Source organism: Gymnogyps californianus, chromosome 8 (assembly GCF_018139145.2).
Source record: "Gymnogyps californianus isolate 813 chromosome 8, ASM1813914v2, whole genome shotgun sequence".
In the NCBI taxonomy this organism is placed as follows: domain Eukaryota; kingdom Metazoa; phylum Chordata; class Aves; order Accipitriformes; family Cathartidae; genus Gymnogyps; species Gymnogyps californianus.
This window is the reverse complement of record NC_059478.1, coordinates 7,376,013-7,391,835: the sequence shown is the minus strand read 5'-3', so window position 1 is coordinate 7,391,835 and position 15,823 is coordinate 7,376,013. Positions and strand designations below refer to the sequence as shown.

The following is a 15,823-nucleotide window of genomic DNA, read 5'->3' as shown; positions in this document are numbered from 1 at the left end:
GAAGGTGACTAGCTCTATGGGCTTTCATGTGCTAAGCTATGTACTAATTAAATCACCATGAGTTTTGTTCACATTCTAATGAACATTTAAAATAGGCCAAATTTGTAACTGGTATGAATCAGAATGAGGTATTTCAGACTTCTCGTTAAGCAAGTCTGAATCTGACACTGAGTAACAGATGGAGTAACAAGGAGCCATAGATGTAACATTCAGGAAAATTCAAACTCTGCTTCCCAGAGCATGCGCCTGCCTAATACATAAAGCAGCTGACAGCAGATAGGCAGCAGTTACACAGTGCTTTACAGAAACGGTCCAATCCAAGTAAAACAACTTAGTAACAAACACGTCATGAAACAGCACCAGCCTCTCAAAGACATCGTGCTTTCACCATTGGAGCAGCAAATTCTCTTACCTGCTTAGCCTGGAGAAAAGTCCAGAACTGACCAAGCACTCCCAAGACAGATGCCTGAAGTTCTGCCTCCAGAGTGTCACCAGCAAAATTGCAGGCAGCCAGCAGGACAGAAAGGGCAGTATTCTAGTAGGAAAACAATGTATAAGTAAGACCAAAAAAACCTACACATAAAATGAACCAAAACCCCAGGCTCACATTAAACATCTAAAATGATACAAGATGGCAAGAAGCCCAGTGTGATGTGTCAGCTGTACAGTACAGCTAATCCACCAGGCCACCGGCCAATAAAGCTTCCAAAGCAAGGAAACCATCCGTTACTTCTGTGAGTTTCACACGGTGCTGTAGTCATTAGCTGCATTGGCAGGCGAAAGCTGGCAGCAGATACTTCATGTGGAAGTCTCTGGTTTCTCACACTCCTTCGCCAAGGAGACCAGTGAGCATCTTTCAGATTTGATGCCGCATAAAAACAGCCAGGACTTTAAAACTTAGAAGTAATTGTATGACATAGTATAAATCAGAAATTCTAAAGAAAAATACATCTGCTCACCCAGAGAGCAAACAACAACTGGAATAACTAGTAAACCGCAAGTCCTCCACTGTCACCCTCAGAGTAGAGGGTCCTAAGGTGCTGTGTACTAGAAGAAAACATTAAAATGGGAGCTCTTGCTCATGCATATGCCAATTAGGCATGGAAAAAAGCTGTGCAACACAGAAAAACAGAATTGAGGTGACAGCAACAGAATCCTTATAGTTTGGAAATCCAGAGTTCACACATTTTTTTTTACAAAGAGAACCACATCTCCTTTACCACAGGTCGGAGCTCTCCCAAAGCGTGCCTGCTGTTCAGCCATCGCCTGCACTGTGCGAGCCCTGCCACACAGAGCTGACATGCCACTCGTTTCCTAAGGTCAGGATTCAGGGCCTTGAGGGATATGTGCTGCCACACAGCCAAGTTCTCCACCTCTTCTGGAAGAAACTTATGAGCAAATTCTACCTGCAAACAAAAGTTAATAGGAACTAAACAGACCAGAAGACAATTTGATAATTTGTCAGAAAGCTGAGAAACCGAAGTGCACTACTAGTTTGCTTTGGAAATATTACACGAAAAAAATTGTGTAAAACCTTTAATTTAAATAAAATCCAACTTTTTATATAAAAACCTTCTAGAACTGCCATCTCCCTTGTCACACATAGGACATCAGAATGATTAAGCAACTTACTCTTTCAGCTGCTTGAAGCAATGGCCCTAGCGAATAGAAGAAAGAGCTTTAGCCTCTCCAAGGTATATAGAGAGGCACTGACAGGAAAGGATACTACTCTTTATATCTGATGACATAAGAACACTCATGAACACCAGTCGCAGATGCAATGACAGGACATACAGTTTCAGCAAATCTGGGAGATGTGCCTTTTTCATACTTAGTCAAAAAAAGGACTTTATTGCCGCCCAATAAGACCACTCTTAGAAAGGTGTATGTGCCTTTCTTGTTTTAAAAAGCACATCTGCACAAATTAGGATCCACTACAACAGAGTAATAACAAATACAATATCAAGTACAGCAAGCGAGCGCTCAACATCTTGTCATTTGTGAAGAACTGAAAGAGGGTATTTTAACACAGGCCACTGATTCAAATCTCTTCTATTAAAGACAGAAGATGCTGGTGCTATACTTGCCTGATGATCTGGAGCCATCAAGAACAGCATACGCCTCAGCAGAACACCCAAGGCAGAGACCTGGTAACAGTCACTGGGCCAAGACTTTATCTGAATTAGGATAAAAAGGTAATGCATCTAATTAAAATAAGGAAAAAATCACCACCTAGCAAATGAATTCTATACAGAATGTTCTGAGAGTTGCTCTGTGGGATCACAGCAGTAACACTCTAAATAAAACAATGCAGGACATGTTGGAAATACTAGGCATATTGTTTTATATTTTCACAGTACTGCTTTTGCTAATTATTAACTCAATTTGAAGAATTAAAACAATCTCCATTTGGATTTGGAAAAAGATGAAATTCCTGTCTTTGGTCATTTAGAAAGTTTACTCGTAGAACTAGGATTAAAACTGGTGCTGAATTGCAAACGTCACTGTGGTTCTTACCAAGTGGGCAATCACAACAACGTGGTGAGCGCACAATTCAGCTGTTCCATACCTGGAATGTGAGAGACAGAAGCTTGTGAGTCTGTACTTCCTACTCTTTTGTCATGGTTTAACCCCAGCCACCAACTAAGCGCCACGCAGCCGCTCACCCCTCCCCCCTCCCACTGGGATGGGGAGGAGGATCGGGGAAAAAAAAAAGTAAAACTCATGGGTTGAGATAAGAACAGTTTAATAACTAAAGTAAAATAAAATATAATACTAACTAAGAATAATAAAAATATAACAATAATAATTGTAATGGAAAGGAATATAACAAAAAAAAAAAAAAAAGAGAAATAACACCCAAGAAAAGACAAGTGATGCACAATGCAATTGCTCACCACCTGCTGACCGATGCCCAAGCAGCGATCCCCACCTCCTGGCCAACTCCCCCCAGTTTATATACTGAGCATGACGTTCTATGGTATGGAATACCCCTTTGGCTAGTTCGGGTCAGCTGCCCCGGCCATGCTCCCTCCCAGCTTCTTGCACACCTGCTTGCTGGCAGAGCATGGGAAACTGAAAATCCTTGGCTTAAGATAAGCGCTGCTTAGCAACAACTAAAACATCAGAGTGTTATCAACAGTATTCTCACACTAAATCCAAAACACAGCACTGTACCAGCTACTAAGAAGAAAATTAACTATCCCAGCCAAAACCAAGACATCTTTTACAGACTAAATATTATAAATATTGTCTGAGAGATGGCCATTTCCTCCAACATATTTAAACTTGATACGCACAGACACAATTTACTTGAGAGAACCATTCCAAAAAACAATTATTAAATAATAGAAAAGGTATGTTCCCCTTACTTGCATGAATGTAAAAATGGCTAAGCCATTTCTGCTCCTAATTTTCAAAATATGCTCTATATCTGAAAAGAATCCAATTCTGGGACAATTTTGTCTTAAAAAAAATCTCTCTCAAGGAATTATGTAAAACAACAGAACTAACTGGATCTGTGGAAATCCTGCTTGACCTGTAATAGAAACATCTCACCGGGCAAGGAAGCACCATGAGTCCATTGCTAGCAGAGATGTGATCATACTAGAACCCAGCACAGCATCCAGCAGAGCATACTCCTGAGGAGAAAATAGGTATGTAAATTCACACAGAAACAGACTGCAGGCCTACTATTACTTTTACTCCACTAATTAGCACAAAACCTAGTAAGATTTTCAGCTTATCCAATTTAAAAAGTTTTAAGAACTCATTTTCATACTCTGTATTCAGCTACACCATCAAGCAAGCAGCTACACCTTTAGTTTTGCATACTTTGAATGTACATGTACATTCATTCCAATGGGCTGAGGATCTTTCACTTTTCAAAACATTTCATCATGTGCCTCCCTTCTTTGCAAGGCAACTGTTATGAAAAAAAAATTTTTTTTTTTTTAAACCAATGTATTACCAATTTTCTTGCCAGCTTTCCTGGCAGCTTTATCAGCAGCTTACTGAAAACCAAATAAAACCTTTTCCTCTTTTAGGAACACAAATTTTATCTGAGAGGAACGTAGTATTCAGAAAAAAAACCCTAACTTAGGGCTATAATTTTTGTGACAGCTCTTAACTTTATAAAGGTTTACATTTATCTAGAGGTTCTTTTCTCTATGTGCAGTAAAAAGTGAAAAACTTTGATTAACATTATATAATGTTTTCAAAGCCCAGAATACTACTCTGAGGTAAAAGAATTTGCTTATCACCATTTTATGGTATGTTCTTAGCTGGAATCACAATATAATCTATTCTAAATATTAAATGCCACTTTATTACTTCACAGTGTAGACTAACAAAACCAGGTAAATTTAATGCAAATTGAATGCTGCATAAAAGAAAGCACTGAACTTTTATAACAACTTGACCTCCCATCCCCAAAGAGAACAAAAATTTTCCACACTACTGAGGTTCTCAAAAACTTGTATGAAGCTTTATTTTCCCCTTTCCCACAAGTGACATTTGATGTATAACTGAACTCCAGTCATGTAAGTGTATCACAGCTGCTTTCTACAGAACCACTTCATACCTAAGCATCTCTTTAGAGCTAGATCATTAGAAAGAACTGATTCTTTTTTAAGTACCTATGCATCACAACAGCTGAAGAGATGATAAGCAAAAAACCAATCTTACCAGCTGAGGAAAGCGTGATGGGAGCGTGGAAGCAATGAAGGAGCACAGGTGGACACAGACATAGTGATAGAGGGTGATGGGAACTGCTGGCTGTCCTGTACTGATCACCTCTGGCAAACAAACAGGGAGAGAAAGCTCTCCAGAACATTGCTGGAAACTGAAGAAGAGAGCTGAAAACAAAGACAGGCTGCAAGGGTAAAAGAAAAAAAAAAAAAAGAAAGAAGGAAAAAAAAAGAAGAAAAAAAAAGAAAAACAGTTGGATTACAGATATGCAAATCCCAAATCCTGCAAGCAACGTCTGTACTACAGAATCTTTGTCTTTGACCAGAAACGATGGCAATAACTTCAGTGCTTTTACACTAGATTTACATTCGTGACTACCTTCCTCTTTTACAAATTCAGGTGATTATTAGAGGGTTCAGGCATAAAAATGCAAGATTTTAACTTAGTGAAGTATCAACAAATTACATACATATCTCTCTTCTTATCCTGGAAGTACTCTAAATACCATTCCTTTCCTGAAAAAACAAAGACATCTCTGGCTTTTTATCCTTCCTGAAGCACTGAACATCAGATCCTGTTTTTCTCAGCATAAGGATGTAAATCCAGAGTCTGACAAATTTTACTATTCAGTTGCAAGGGAAACCCCAGCAGCTGAGCCCCTCTGTTTGCCTGTATAGACTGACTGCTGTGGTGAAGAACTACAATGAAAACCTTTTTAGTACCTTTTTCCTGTGTTCCAGAGAGTTTGCACTTCTTCGGGCTGAGAGGACAGCTTGTCCATTATGGTAATCAGGATAAGACACTGGGGCAGCTGCTGCTCAGGAGGGAGACCTGTAGAAGTTTCGGGTTTTTTTAAATGTGATGCTAGTTGCCCTGGTCAATACATCGTGTGTGTAAACTGGCTCTTAAGCAAGTGACAAACGACGAACAACTGGTGAAACATAAAAGTTCCCAGTAAAACAATCAAAAATCACTTATAGACAGAGCTGGGAAAAAAGGAACATTTCATCATGAACATTGTGTTTGAAGTGAAAAACAAATCCAATGTACTGTATCAGGTAAAATCTAAAATATTCCAGTTCTGAACTGTCACTGCAAGATGCTGCAAAGGAGTTACAATCTGGACGCCTCATGCTTCCAGTCTCCTTGAAAGCAGTGGATGACTCAAACACTGAAAACACACAGTTTTCTTCTAAGTGTGTCAGGATAATCACAAGGCCAGAGTGCGCATGTAGGGGACAAGTAAGTCAGCTATCTCAGAATTATGACATGTTGGTCAGGGCAGAAATTGGGGAGGGGGGCATGTTATAACAAAAAGCTGATCATCTCCCAGTTTTGAAGGCATTCTACTTTTCACAGAGAATACTTAATTTAGGAAAAAATAGCTGTCTTCCCCCACCAACAGAACAGCAGAAAAATTTCAGCCTACTGTGAAAGTTTGTGACAAATGTGGATTGAAATTATGCGAAGCAGCAGAATTGACAGGATTTCTGTTAACCAGATTAATACTGAAGTTATTGTGAGTACTTCAGAAAAGATGCATTCAACAGCAAAATGAACTATCCATTTTAAAATTCATCTGAGTTAGCATGCAACTGGCTATATCATAGTACTTACGAAAGAATTAGAGACAAGCAAACCAGTACAGAATATTGTTTGTGGTCCAGAAAGACAAAATATCAATCCTGATCCCTTAGAGACGCTTACATAGTACTATAGCAGTGGTAGCTGTATTTTAAACCCACCTAACTTTTCACTTAACACTTGCTCCATAAAAGGGCTAAAGGGAAGAAGCTGGTTGATGAGAGGGTCCAGAGCCACAAGAAAAACCCGGGATATTTCATCTCGATGAACTTCCAAGATCTCTGGAGCATAGAGACTGGGAGGAAACTTACTGAGGGGGGATGAAAAAAAAAAAGTTAAATATTCTCATTAGCATTTTCAGTAACATCACTTTTGAAAAGAACTACAAAAAGGCAAATTCATGATTTCCTTGTTACTGTGAAATAAAAGACACAAAAGGCTCCCCATTTTAGAATAGCTATTAAGCCTGAGAGTTACAACTCTGCATTCAGCCTTTAAACTAAGCATCACAATCCAATATTTTACTGAACATAGAAAGAAAACCTTACAAGCTCACGGAAAATGCATGTAAAATACATAACATCTATGAGAAGAAATATACTGAATCACAAAAAAGTCAAGCAATGAAAAGCCAAGAAAACACCTGTATACACAATTTGACAGTCATAAATGTGACAGCACTAATTTAACACATGACTCTAATAAAAGGGTACCACAATTTCTTTGAAGAGAAAAAAAACCCTGGGCAATAAAAAGAAGTGATATCAGAATAAAGCAAAAGAGATCATGAAATGAAAATCACCTACTCTTGCGGCTTATAAAGTGACTGTAAAAATGCTACCTTCCTCCTCAAAAATCCTGCTCAGTTTTGCTGAGTGAATAAAAGTTTACAACCTTCCACTTGAGAAAGATCTACAAGGCCAGTAAAGTTAGAAGAGGAAACTCTTAAAAAAATATCCACCCGATCTTGCAGTGAAACATGCAGTGAACTCATATGCGCATCTCACCACAGAACCTGGTTTCAATTCCAAAAGAACGACTGAAATCAGCCCTCTACTATAAAGTCCATTTTCCCCTATTCTTCCCCACTATTGCAAAAAATAGAACAAAACTTTTGAAAGAAAAATGATAAGCCGCTTGGAGACTGTTATGCTTTACGAACATAACATTAAAAAAGCGTTTGCTTCCGGGAGAACCAGAGTGTCCTTTTGTGAGATTTCACAAGATTATAAACACAACAGCAAAGCTATGAAAAAATTCAGGATACTCTGTTTCTGATCCTCTCTCCCTTCAGGACAAGTGTTTCCATACTTTGTCTTAAAGTAGAAACAATCTGTCAAATGTTGCTACTGACACCTGCATTTAGTCCTGGATTTTTTCTTTCACTAGAATTTAAGACAGAAGAAAAAAGAGTGCGTGGCTGTTCAGTTATGTATGAAACAGAAAGGAATTAGGATTACTAGGGAATGGTAATTCTGAATTGCCTTGACTTTACACGATTTGACTAACATCACGCTACTGTTTGTTTCCAAGTGGAAGCTACACTGCTGGGTTGCTCTGTTTTAACTCTGCCTGTTTCATTGCACGGTGACCGAAGGGCGAATCCGACCTTCAGGAATTTCGACTTTAGGAACAAGAATTTTCAAATGAACTTGCGTAAACAGACCCAGTGTCCAAGACAATCAATCTGCATATTCTACACATAACTTGTTAAGAAATGTTGACATAAGTAATTGCAACAAAGTTAGTGGTTTGTCAATATGAGACACTCACAGCACTGATCAAGAATGGGGTTAAGGTAAGTAGTATCACACAAAAATGCCCAATTTATTAAAAAAATATTTTAGATTTCTGTACATGAAAAAAGAAAGCAACAGCTCTGGAATGAGAACTGTATTTTTACATCTCAAAATACTTGTAACTTTAAACATGCAATATGGAGATGTTATTAAGATACTATAAATAATCAATTATTTGTACTTCACTTACCTGTATATCTGAAGAAAGAGCTGATGTAACTGAGAACACGAATCAGAGAAGAAAGAAAGAAATTCCTGCAAAAGCCATTAATTTTGAATGGTACTTTTAATATAAAATGTGTGATTAAATACACTTTCTTTCTGTTCTGCTATATTGGTGTGTAAAGTACTACACTGCAAAAATTGGTTAAGTTCTAACAATCCATAGCACAAAGCAAGTGCAAAGCAAACAATAAACAAAGTACTCCTAAGATTAATTACACTACATGTATATATACTGTAGGTAAAATAATTAAGTTTATAGGCTTATTTAAAAAAATCGGTAAGTACAGTTGTAATAGCCATAGAGAGCTGCAAAAATCTGAAGTGGTCTCATACATGCTGCAAGGCTGTTTTATCCTGTCACAATGCTATTCATTTTGTGCCCCCCAAAAAAACCCAACCCAAAACCACCACCAAAAAAAAAAATCGCTCCCCTGCTTTTACCCCATGGGACAGAACAGATGCAGAATGCACCATCACTGCTGTTCCTAGAGAGCAAAATTTTTTCACATACATTCTTAAAATGGGTAAATTTACAGCATGTCTTCTAATAATGAGAAAAATAAAACACAGCAACAAAGCGAAAGGGCCAGGAAAAGAGCAGGAAGTTAGTGTCAGAGCTAACAACAGTGTGTGGGCATTTCTTCTTATTAATGCCACCTCGTTTTCAATTGTTGAAACGAGCAACAATTCTGAAAACTTGGCAACAGGTTTCATCTGCTTAATTCTTCCAGATAAAGTTATTATTGCATTGATTCAAGGCTGCCTGTAAAGACTGGACATCTCCTACCAACTCCTCAGTGACATTGCTTGTAACAGCTTATTATTCTTGTTTGTTTTTCTGTTAAATCACAGCAGTAATTCTGCTTAGGCTTGTGAGTATAAACAGGTGGAAGAACTAGAAGCAGGTTATGCATGGATGTTAATTATACCACCCATACGGTACAGCCATAAATTGTTAAGATATTATGCAGTACAAAATTATTCCATTTGCAGACCAGAGGCTTAAATTTAATACGAACATAGAATTCAAGTATTAAAACCTACCTTGGTGTAGTGTACAAGGGAATTAGCAAAGAACCTGCACAGTTTGACTGTCTTCTGGAACAGCCTGAGGTCAGTGCCCTCCTGTCCAAAACAAGCAGTTCTAAAACTTAATATACAGAGTAATACAGTAAAAAAGAAAGTTCGATTGCTAACAATGTTCAAAACCTATTTTGAACTTGATTCTCTATAGACTCTGCAGCTATGGGGGAAAAACTTTAAAAATCTTCAGTATGCCTCAACATTTTTATAGCAATATTCAGAATTGAAATGTTATCTTTTGATTGACCTTGCGATACTGTCAGTTTAGGAAATAAAAAAAAATTCCCATAGAGTATAGTGGAAACTTATTTTCAGTGCCTCACTAAAACATCCCCAATCTAAACAAAGTTACGGGCCTCATTTTCACATGCTTTCAAAAGAACAAGGTATTCTGCCTACGACATGAAGTAAAAAAAACCCAAACCAACAAAAAACAAACCCAAACCACTCCAAGCAATAATACAGCACAAAGAATTTATCCTCCTCAAGTTCAACGGCAGCTTTGGGAGCTTTTTAATTCACCTGTATCTCTGACATCTTCATTTGCTCAGCCAGTTGCAAACAGGAGTGAAAAGAAAGAAGAGTGTCCTTGCACAGGCCACTGAGGATGTCACTGTGTTTCAGATGGCACTGCAGCAGAGAATGATGCTTCAGGCTTTGCCTAAAAGATAGGAATATAAGCAGATATTTAATTGTCAGGAGTGATCATGCAATGAGTTAGTACAAATCCAAATAACTAATTCTTTTATTTAGGCTTTTATACAACACTAATTGGAGCAATATCCATGTACACCGAAACCAGAAATTTAGAGAGAACAACCCTCTTCATAGCCACGACTGAAATGCAGGGGGAGGCAGGATGAAAGCGCAAGACAGCACAACTCAAGCCAAAAATGCCTACAAAATTGCAGGTTAGACCTCTTAAGATTATTTATTCGGACAACGGTGTTTCAAATTTTCTTCTGCATTGTAATACAAAAAGTCAAGCTTCTATTACTTTTCATGCACGATTCCTAACTACCTTCACTGACAGTGCCTTTAATACTACTTACTAGCTAGATTTCTAAATTAAATTTCTAAATTTACTTACTAGCTAAATAGCTAAATTGAATTCTCCAATTTCAATTTTATTTGAAACTCTGAACATAAAGCTATTGAAACACTGGTTCTTTAAAATTACAGTCTGTTTATGTTACAATAAAATCCAAAGAGTTCAATGACATACTTGATTATGAACTTCCACGTATTGGCATGAAGAGCATGGTCCATATTGGAAATGACAGAGCATATCTCCAGCACAGTGTGGATTACTAAGGAGGAAATAATAACAGCAACAACTGAGTTAAATCAGATTCATGAATTCACAGCTATGCTACTCTCCTAGGAAAACAGCAGCAATCACAAGCACTAGAAAACACCATTGCATTGACACTGAATCAGGAAAATGGCTCAGTGCTGCCCCTTTCCTACAAACCTACACCACATGCCCCATCCCACAGAGAAAGTTTCAGGAGAAAAATGGAAATATTTCAAGCTTCAAAAAGCTGCTTTCTGAAAGGCTAGTCAGGACAGCAGGAAATGAGCATGCTCAGAACCCTGTTTTAAAAATTCAGACATACTCTCTATAGAAAAAAGGACTGAGCAAGACTAAAAGAAGTGTTAGATCCACATATACCTGACACCATATCTGTGATGTTATCTTCAGTAGAAACAGAGCCCATGGAAATCATATCAAGTAGTTCCATCAGCTGCTTCTGAAGAGAGTAAGTTTCCTTGAACATAGCTTGCAGGAGGTCAGAAATCAAGTGCAGATGCCCACAGTACACTGATTCACTGTCCTGTAGGAAACGGGGAAGAAGACATTTAAAAAAAAAAGTTCAGGAATCACAGCCTGATTTTTCACATGCTGAAAACACTGAGAGCTTTGTTATACATTTCACTGGAAAAAAGAACAAGGCATAGACGTACCTACTTTAACTCAATACACAGCCAGATCTGTAGCTTCTGCTACGAACCCCTGTTTGCTAAATATAAATTGATGCAAAATACAGAAATAGCACAGTCTGTGCCTCTCACTACCAGGTCAGATTTGCTGGGCAGACAGCTGAAAAATCATCTGTGTACTTGTGCACTAAGTACATTCTGTAAATTATTTAACAACTAAATTTAAATTAAAAAAGTAATAATTCAACAACAATATTATTTCAAAATAGGATCCTCTTACAAAGCGAGTGTTTCCTAAAAGCCAACTGTCCTGGTTTCGGTGGGGATAGAGTTAATTTTCTTCTGAGTAGCTGGTACAGTGCTCTGTTTTGGATTTAGTGTGAGAATAATGTTGATAACACTCTGATGTTTTAGTTGTTGCTAAGCAGCGCTTATCTTAAGCCAAGGACTTTTCAGTTTCCCATGCTCTGCCAGCAAGCAGGTGTGCAAGAAGCTGGGAGGGAGCAGAGCCGGGGCAGCTGACCCGAACTAGCCAAAGGGATATTCCATATCACAGAACGTCATGCTCAGTATATAAATGGGGGGGAGTTGGCCGGGAGGGGCGAATCGCTGCTTGGGCATCAGTCAGCGGGTAGTGAGCAACTGCATTGTGCATCATTTGTATTCTCTTAGGTTTTATTTCTCTCTTTTTTTTGTTATATTGCTTTCCATTACAATCATTATTATTATTATATTTTTATTATTCTTAGTTAGTATTATATTTTATTTTACTTTAGTTATTAAAGTTCTCTTATCTCAACCCAGGAGTTTTACCTTTTTTCGATTCTCCTCCCCATCCCATGGGGGGTGGGGGAGGGGCGCAGTGACCCAGTGGCTGCGTGGTGCTCAGCTGCTGCCTGGGGTTAAACCACAACGCCAACCAGTATAAGAATTTTTCTCCTTCTAACACAGACCTACCTTGCAGTGTGTAAATGTGTTCTTTATTACATAAAGAACCGAGGACGGAAGGGTGCGGATACTCTCCAGAGGCACACATTCTTGCAGCGTGCAGACGTATCGTACACAACCGGTCAGAGTTTCCAACAGTTGCACCATAGTCTTAAAGCAAGAATAAACAACAACAATCAATGTTTTTCACTCCTGCAATAATTTCAAAAGTATCTTTTCTTAGCTGAATTGCACCTAGATCTTTATGGCATTTAAAGTTCACTGCTATTTGCATAAATAAGTAGTTTGTTAAAGATGAACGAAGCTTCATAAAATACTATCAAGCCATTCCAGAGCTTTTCTCCGATACCATATACTCTTTGAAAACTTCATCTTTCTTTTGATTACTGTTCTCAATTTACAAAAATTTTAAAACTCAGAACTGAGTGACTGTATAAATAGGTGCCAGATTCACTCTTTAAATATGGAGAATCGCATTCCATTTGGGTTAGGAACTGAAGCAGAATTTGAGATTTTTTTTTTTTTTTAAATTGTGATTAGCATCACATGCTAGATGTAATCAACTCATTCACAAAATGTTAATTGAACTTCAGCTGCAAAGGAAAATCAAATTACATTTTAACCACCTGTTTAGTAGCTGGCAAAAATATTCTAAAAACCTCTTAATTGTTTAGGTAAAATCAAAGAATAATGTAAACATTCCTTTGACAGCTTATTTCACGGGACTTGCCTGTAGAAGATTCCTTACAGTACTGCATAACTCTGTATTCTGGCTGGTTAATCCTTTGGCCTCACTGCATAATTCATACATCAAGTTATCAAATAACTGTAGAGTCTGTCAGAACAAAACAAAACTTAAACATTTTATTTATAAACGTACACATGCAAATAGTAACACCATTCTATGTTTGCTTGCTTCCTTGGCATGGACACATGGGCTACTGAGATAACTCACAGGAGAAAATAATGCTTTCTAGCATATGAATCATAAAGCATGATATACCAAGAAGCAAAAACCATCTTAACGTTTTCCCAAATTATAGACAGAAGCTATAGTAGCTGTTACTTTTTCTAAAATCTGTTAGTAAAACAAACTTCCCAGCTCGTTCACTTGAAATATATACCTCATTCTACCAAAGATTTTTTACTTAGTTAAAACCACATCATTTTAAAAGGATTTTCATTTTGTCTCAGAAAAATTGGTTTTTTGTTGAGAATGATCATTAACATTTTGAATACATAGAAAAATAAGTCTATGACCTACAAATAACAATAATTTCTACTTTCGTTGAGGTCCTTGGATATTTGACGAGTGTTACTGCTGAGACTGCAAAGACAGTGAAGTACTTCCAGGCACGTGCAGGATACTACATAAACTGGTATGGTACAGTAATCCTTGTTCAGGATATGCCTGTTAGGAGCCATTTTTCTTGTAATCTCCAAAATTTGCTACAGGACATAAAATAAGGGAAATGGAAATCAAATGGCCATTTTTACTGGCTTCTTAAAATATACAAGCTGAGGCCTGAAACTTAGATCAGTAATTTGGCACTGCTTTACTTCAGTTGCAACGTAAGCACTAAAGAATTTTAATACAACTACAGCACAAAATTCTCCATCATTTAATCAAAAAAGAGAACATATGTTAGGCCAGTATGGTCTGAAAGTTTATTCACTATATTATTCACAAATTTCACAACATTTGTTCATGATATATGAGTGTTGGATTCTTCCGTTTATTTGTCCTGAGAGGCTACCTCATGTAAAAATTCTCCACCTTGGTCATTTTATAAAAAGCCCAATCTTCTCAAAAAGAAATAAAAACTTATTCTATTACTGAATACAGAAAGTAGAACATTGTATGTTCGATCCTCTCCCCACTGTAAAGAATGGTAACAATCACAGAAACAATCCAACACAAAATTGTTAAAACTTTTAAAGGGTAAAATTTTAATTCCAAGTTTTGTACCCAAAACAATAATTACATTGTGTGACCTCAAAAAAGAATCACTGCATTCTAAGCAGGTTTTAGCACTGGACTGACTGAAAATTCCACATTTAATTGAAGCTGTCATACCTTAGGTAATACTTTTGAGAAAAAAGTTTGCTCCAAATCTGCGAGGCTGATATGGGGCAAAAACATTTCAGTCAGGATCCTCAAAACACCTGCAAAGCAAAACATTTAAACATTAGAGAAAAACAACATGTGATTATCATAAACATGTAGCAACCTACCAGATGAAACAAAGAACTGCATCAAGCAGAAACAGATCAGGTATTTGATTTTGAGAGGCAACATAACATTTGCCACATACGCATTATCTGAAAAATCAAGTAACAATAACAGCTCCAACATGCATAAACCCATCAATAAGAGCATTACACCTGACTACACTTAGCTGAAGGCTGAGCACAATCGTTTGCCCACGAAACTAGAATTTTCCACATTCCAAACTGCAAATAATTGCACATTTTATGCGCTGGTTGGCACTACTATGCAACTTAACAGTGAATGTTAGCAAGACTGCTGAACAGTTACATATCAGCTTCATTTTCTTATCACTATCAGGTATTACAAGAGTTTTGCCACCTGTAAGATAACAGCCAGAAAGACAATACAATACAAAAAGCATCCTTCTTTCAAGTATCTAAAAATCAGAAGTAGTGGGAAGGAAAAAGCAGCCTTACATGCACAGCTTCTTTATGGGCTTTTACAAAGCTTATTCAACATGCAGTTCGCGTAACGTGCAAGGTCCAGCAGGACTGCTGAAGACCGTGAAAAGTCATTAGTTATAGCGTAAGTATTAAGTAGTGCAGAATTTAGAACGCAATTGCAATACAACGATCCATAGAAAGAAGAGGTACTTCTTGGTCACTACTTACGAATATGCTCAGTCCAGTCTTCAGACTCTTGATACACAGAGTGAAAACGTTAAAGAAATTCAAACTCGTTCTGCCATAAAGGTTATCTTTAAAGCATCTGGAGAAGTCGCAGTGACTTCTCTCACACTGTCCTGCATACCCTTCGTCCATCACATGAAATTGGCGGGGATACTCCGTACCCAATGTGGGCAGATACACCTCAGTACCCGCACGATCAGCACAAGTACTTCTGCAATGTATTGGGAGAGTAAGTCTCGGGTTTTTTGGGGGGGCTGGGGTGGGGGGGTGGCGTTATCTACAGTGCTAAATGAACCACACTGTATTTTCTACCATGAATGTTTTATTTCAGCGAAAGGCTGCACTCGTTTCCAGTGAAATACCCGGCACCCAGCTTTTCTGTCCTGTGTCAGCCCCTTACAAAGGTTGCACAGCTTTCCCTCCCACGGATTTATTTGCTTGAACTGTGCAATGCTGAAGGAGGAACACCCCCACACACACACCCCCCCCGCCATTTCGGGGTGCCTCCCTACAGCCACCCAGCAACCGAACCGCCCTCCCGGGAAGGATATAAGAAGCCGGGGCAGGACGACGGGCAGCTCTCGGCGGCAGAGATCCCAGTCCCAGCCTCCTAGCTCTTGCAGGAGCAGCTCGGGATCTGTTTGGGACAT

General features: G+C 38.2%; 1 protein-coding gene across 1 annotated transcript in view; it reads right to left on the bottom strand.

Moving 5' to 3' along the window:
* FIRRM (FIGNL1 interacting regulator of recombination and mitosis) overlaps nucleotides 1–15,823 on the bottom strand; it is a 25,995-nt gene extending 10,172 nt beyond the window's left edge. Inside the window, exons 1-18 of the mRNA XM_050900605.1 lie at nucleotides 15,725–15,823; nucleotides 15,156–15,195; nucleotides 14,350–14,438; nucleotides 13,003–13,107; nucleotides 12,282–12,422; nucleotides 11,056–11,218; nucleotides 10,606–10,690; nucleotides 9,903–10,041; nucleotides 9,342–9,422; nucleotides 8,263–8,327; nucleotides 6,435–6,583; nucleotides 5,412–5,520; nucleotides 4,687–4,873; nucleotides 3,559–3,641; nucleotides 2,518–2,569; nucleotides 2,088–2,177; nucleotides 1,221–1,406; nucleotides 413–535 (exon numbers count right to left, since the gene is read on the bottom strand). Coding sequence (XP_050756562.1) covers nucleotides 413–535; nucleotides 1,221–1,406; nucleotides 2,088–2,177; nucleotides 2,518–2,569; nucleotides 3,559–3,641; nucleotides 4,687–4,873; nucleotides 5,412–5,520; nucleotides 6,435–6,583; nucleotides 8,263–8,327; nucleotides 9,342–9,422; nucleotides 9,903–10,041; nucleotides 10,606–10,690; nucleotides 11,056–11,218; nucleotides 12,282–12,422; nucleotides 13,003–13,107; nucleotides 14,350–14,438; nucleotides 15,156–15,195; nucleotides 15,725–15,823 — 1,986 coding nt within the window. The remainder of the gene's footprint in view (nucleotides 1–412; nucleotides 536–1,220; nucleotides 1,407–2,087; nucleotides 2,178–2,517; nucleotides 2,570–3,558; nucleotides 3,642–4,686; nucleotides 4,874–5,411; nucleotides 5,521–6,434; nucleotides 6,584–8,262; nucleotides 8,328–9,341; nucleotides 9,423–9,902; nucleotides 10,042–10,605; nucleotides 10,691–11,055; nucleotides 11,219–12,281; nucleotides 12,423–13,002; nucleotides 13,108–14,349; nucleotides 14,439–15,155; nucleotides 15,196–15,724) is intronic.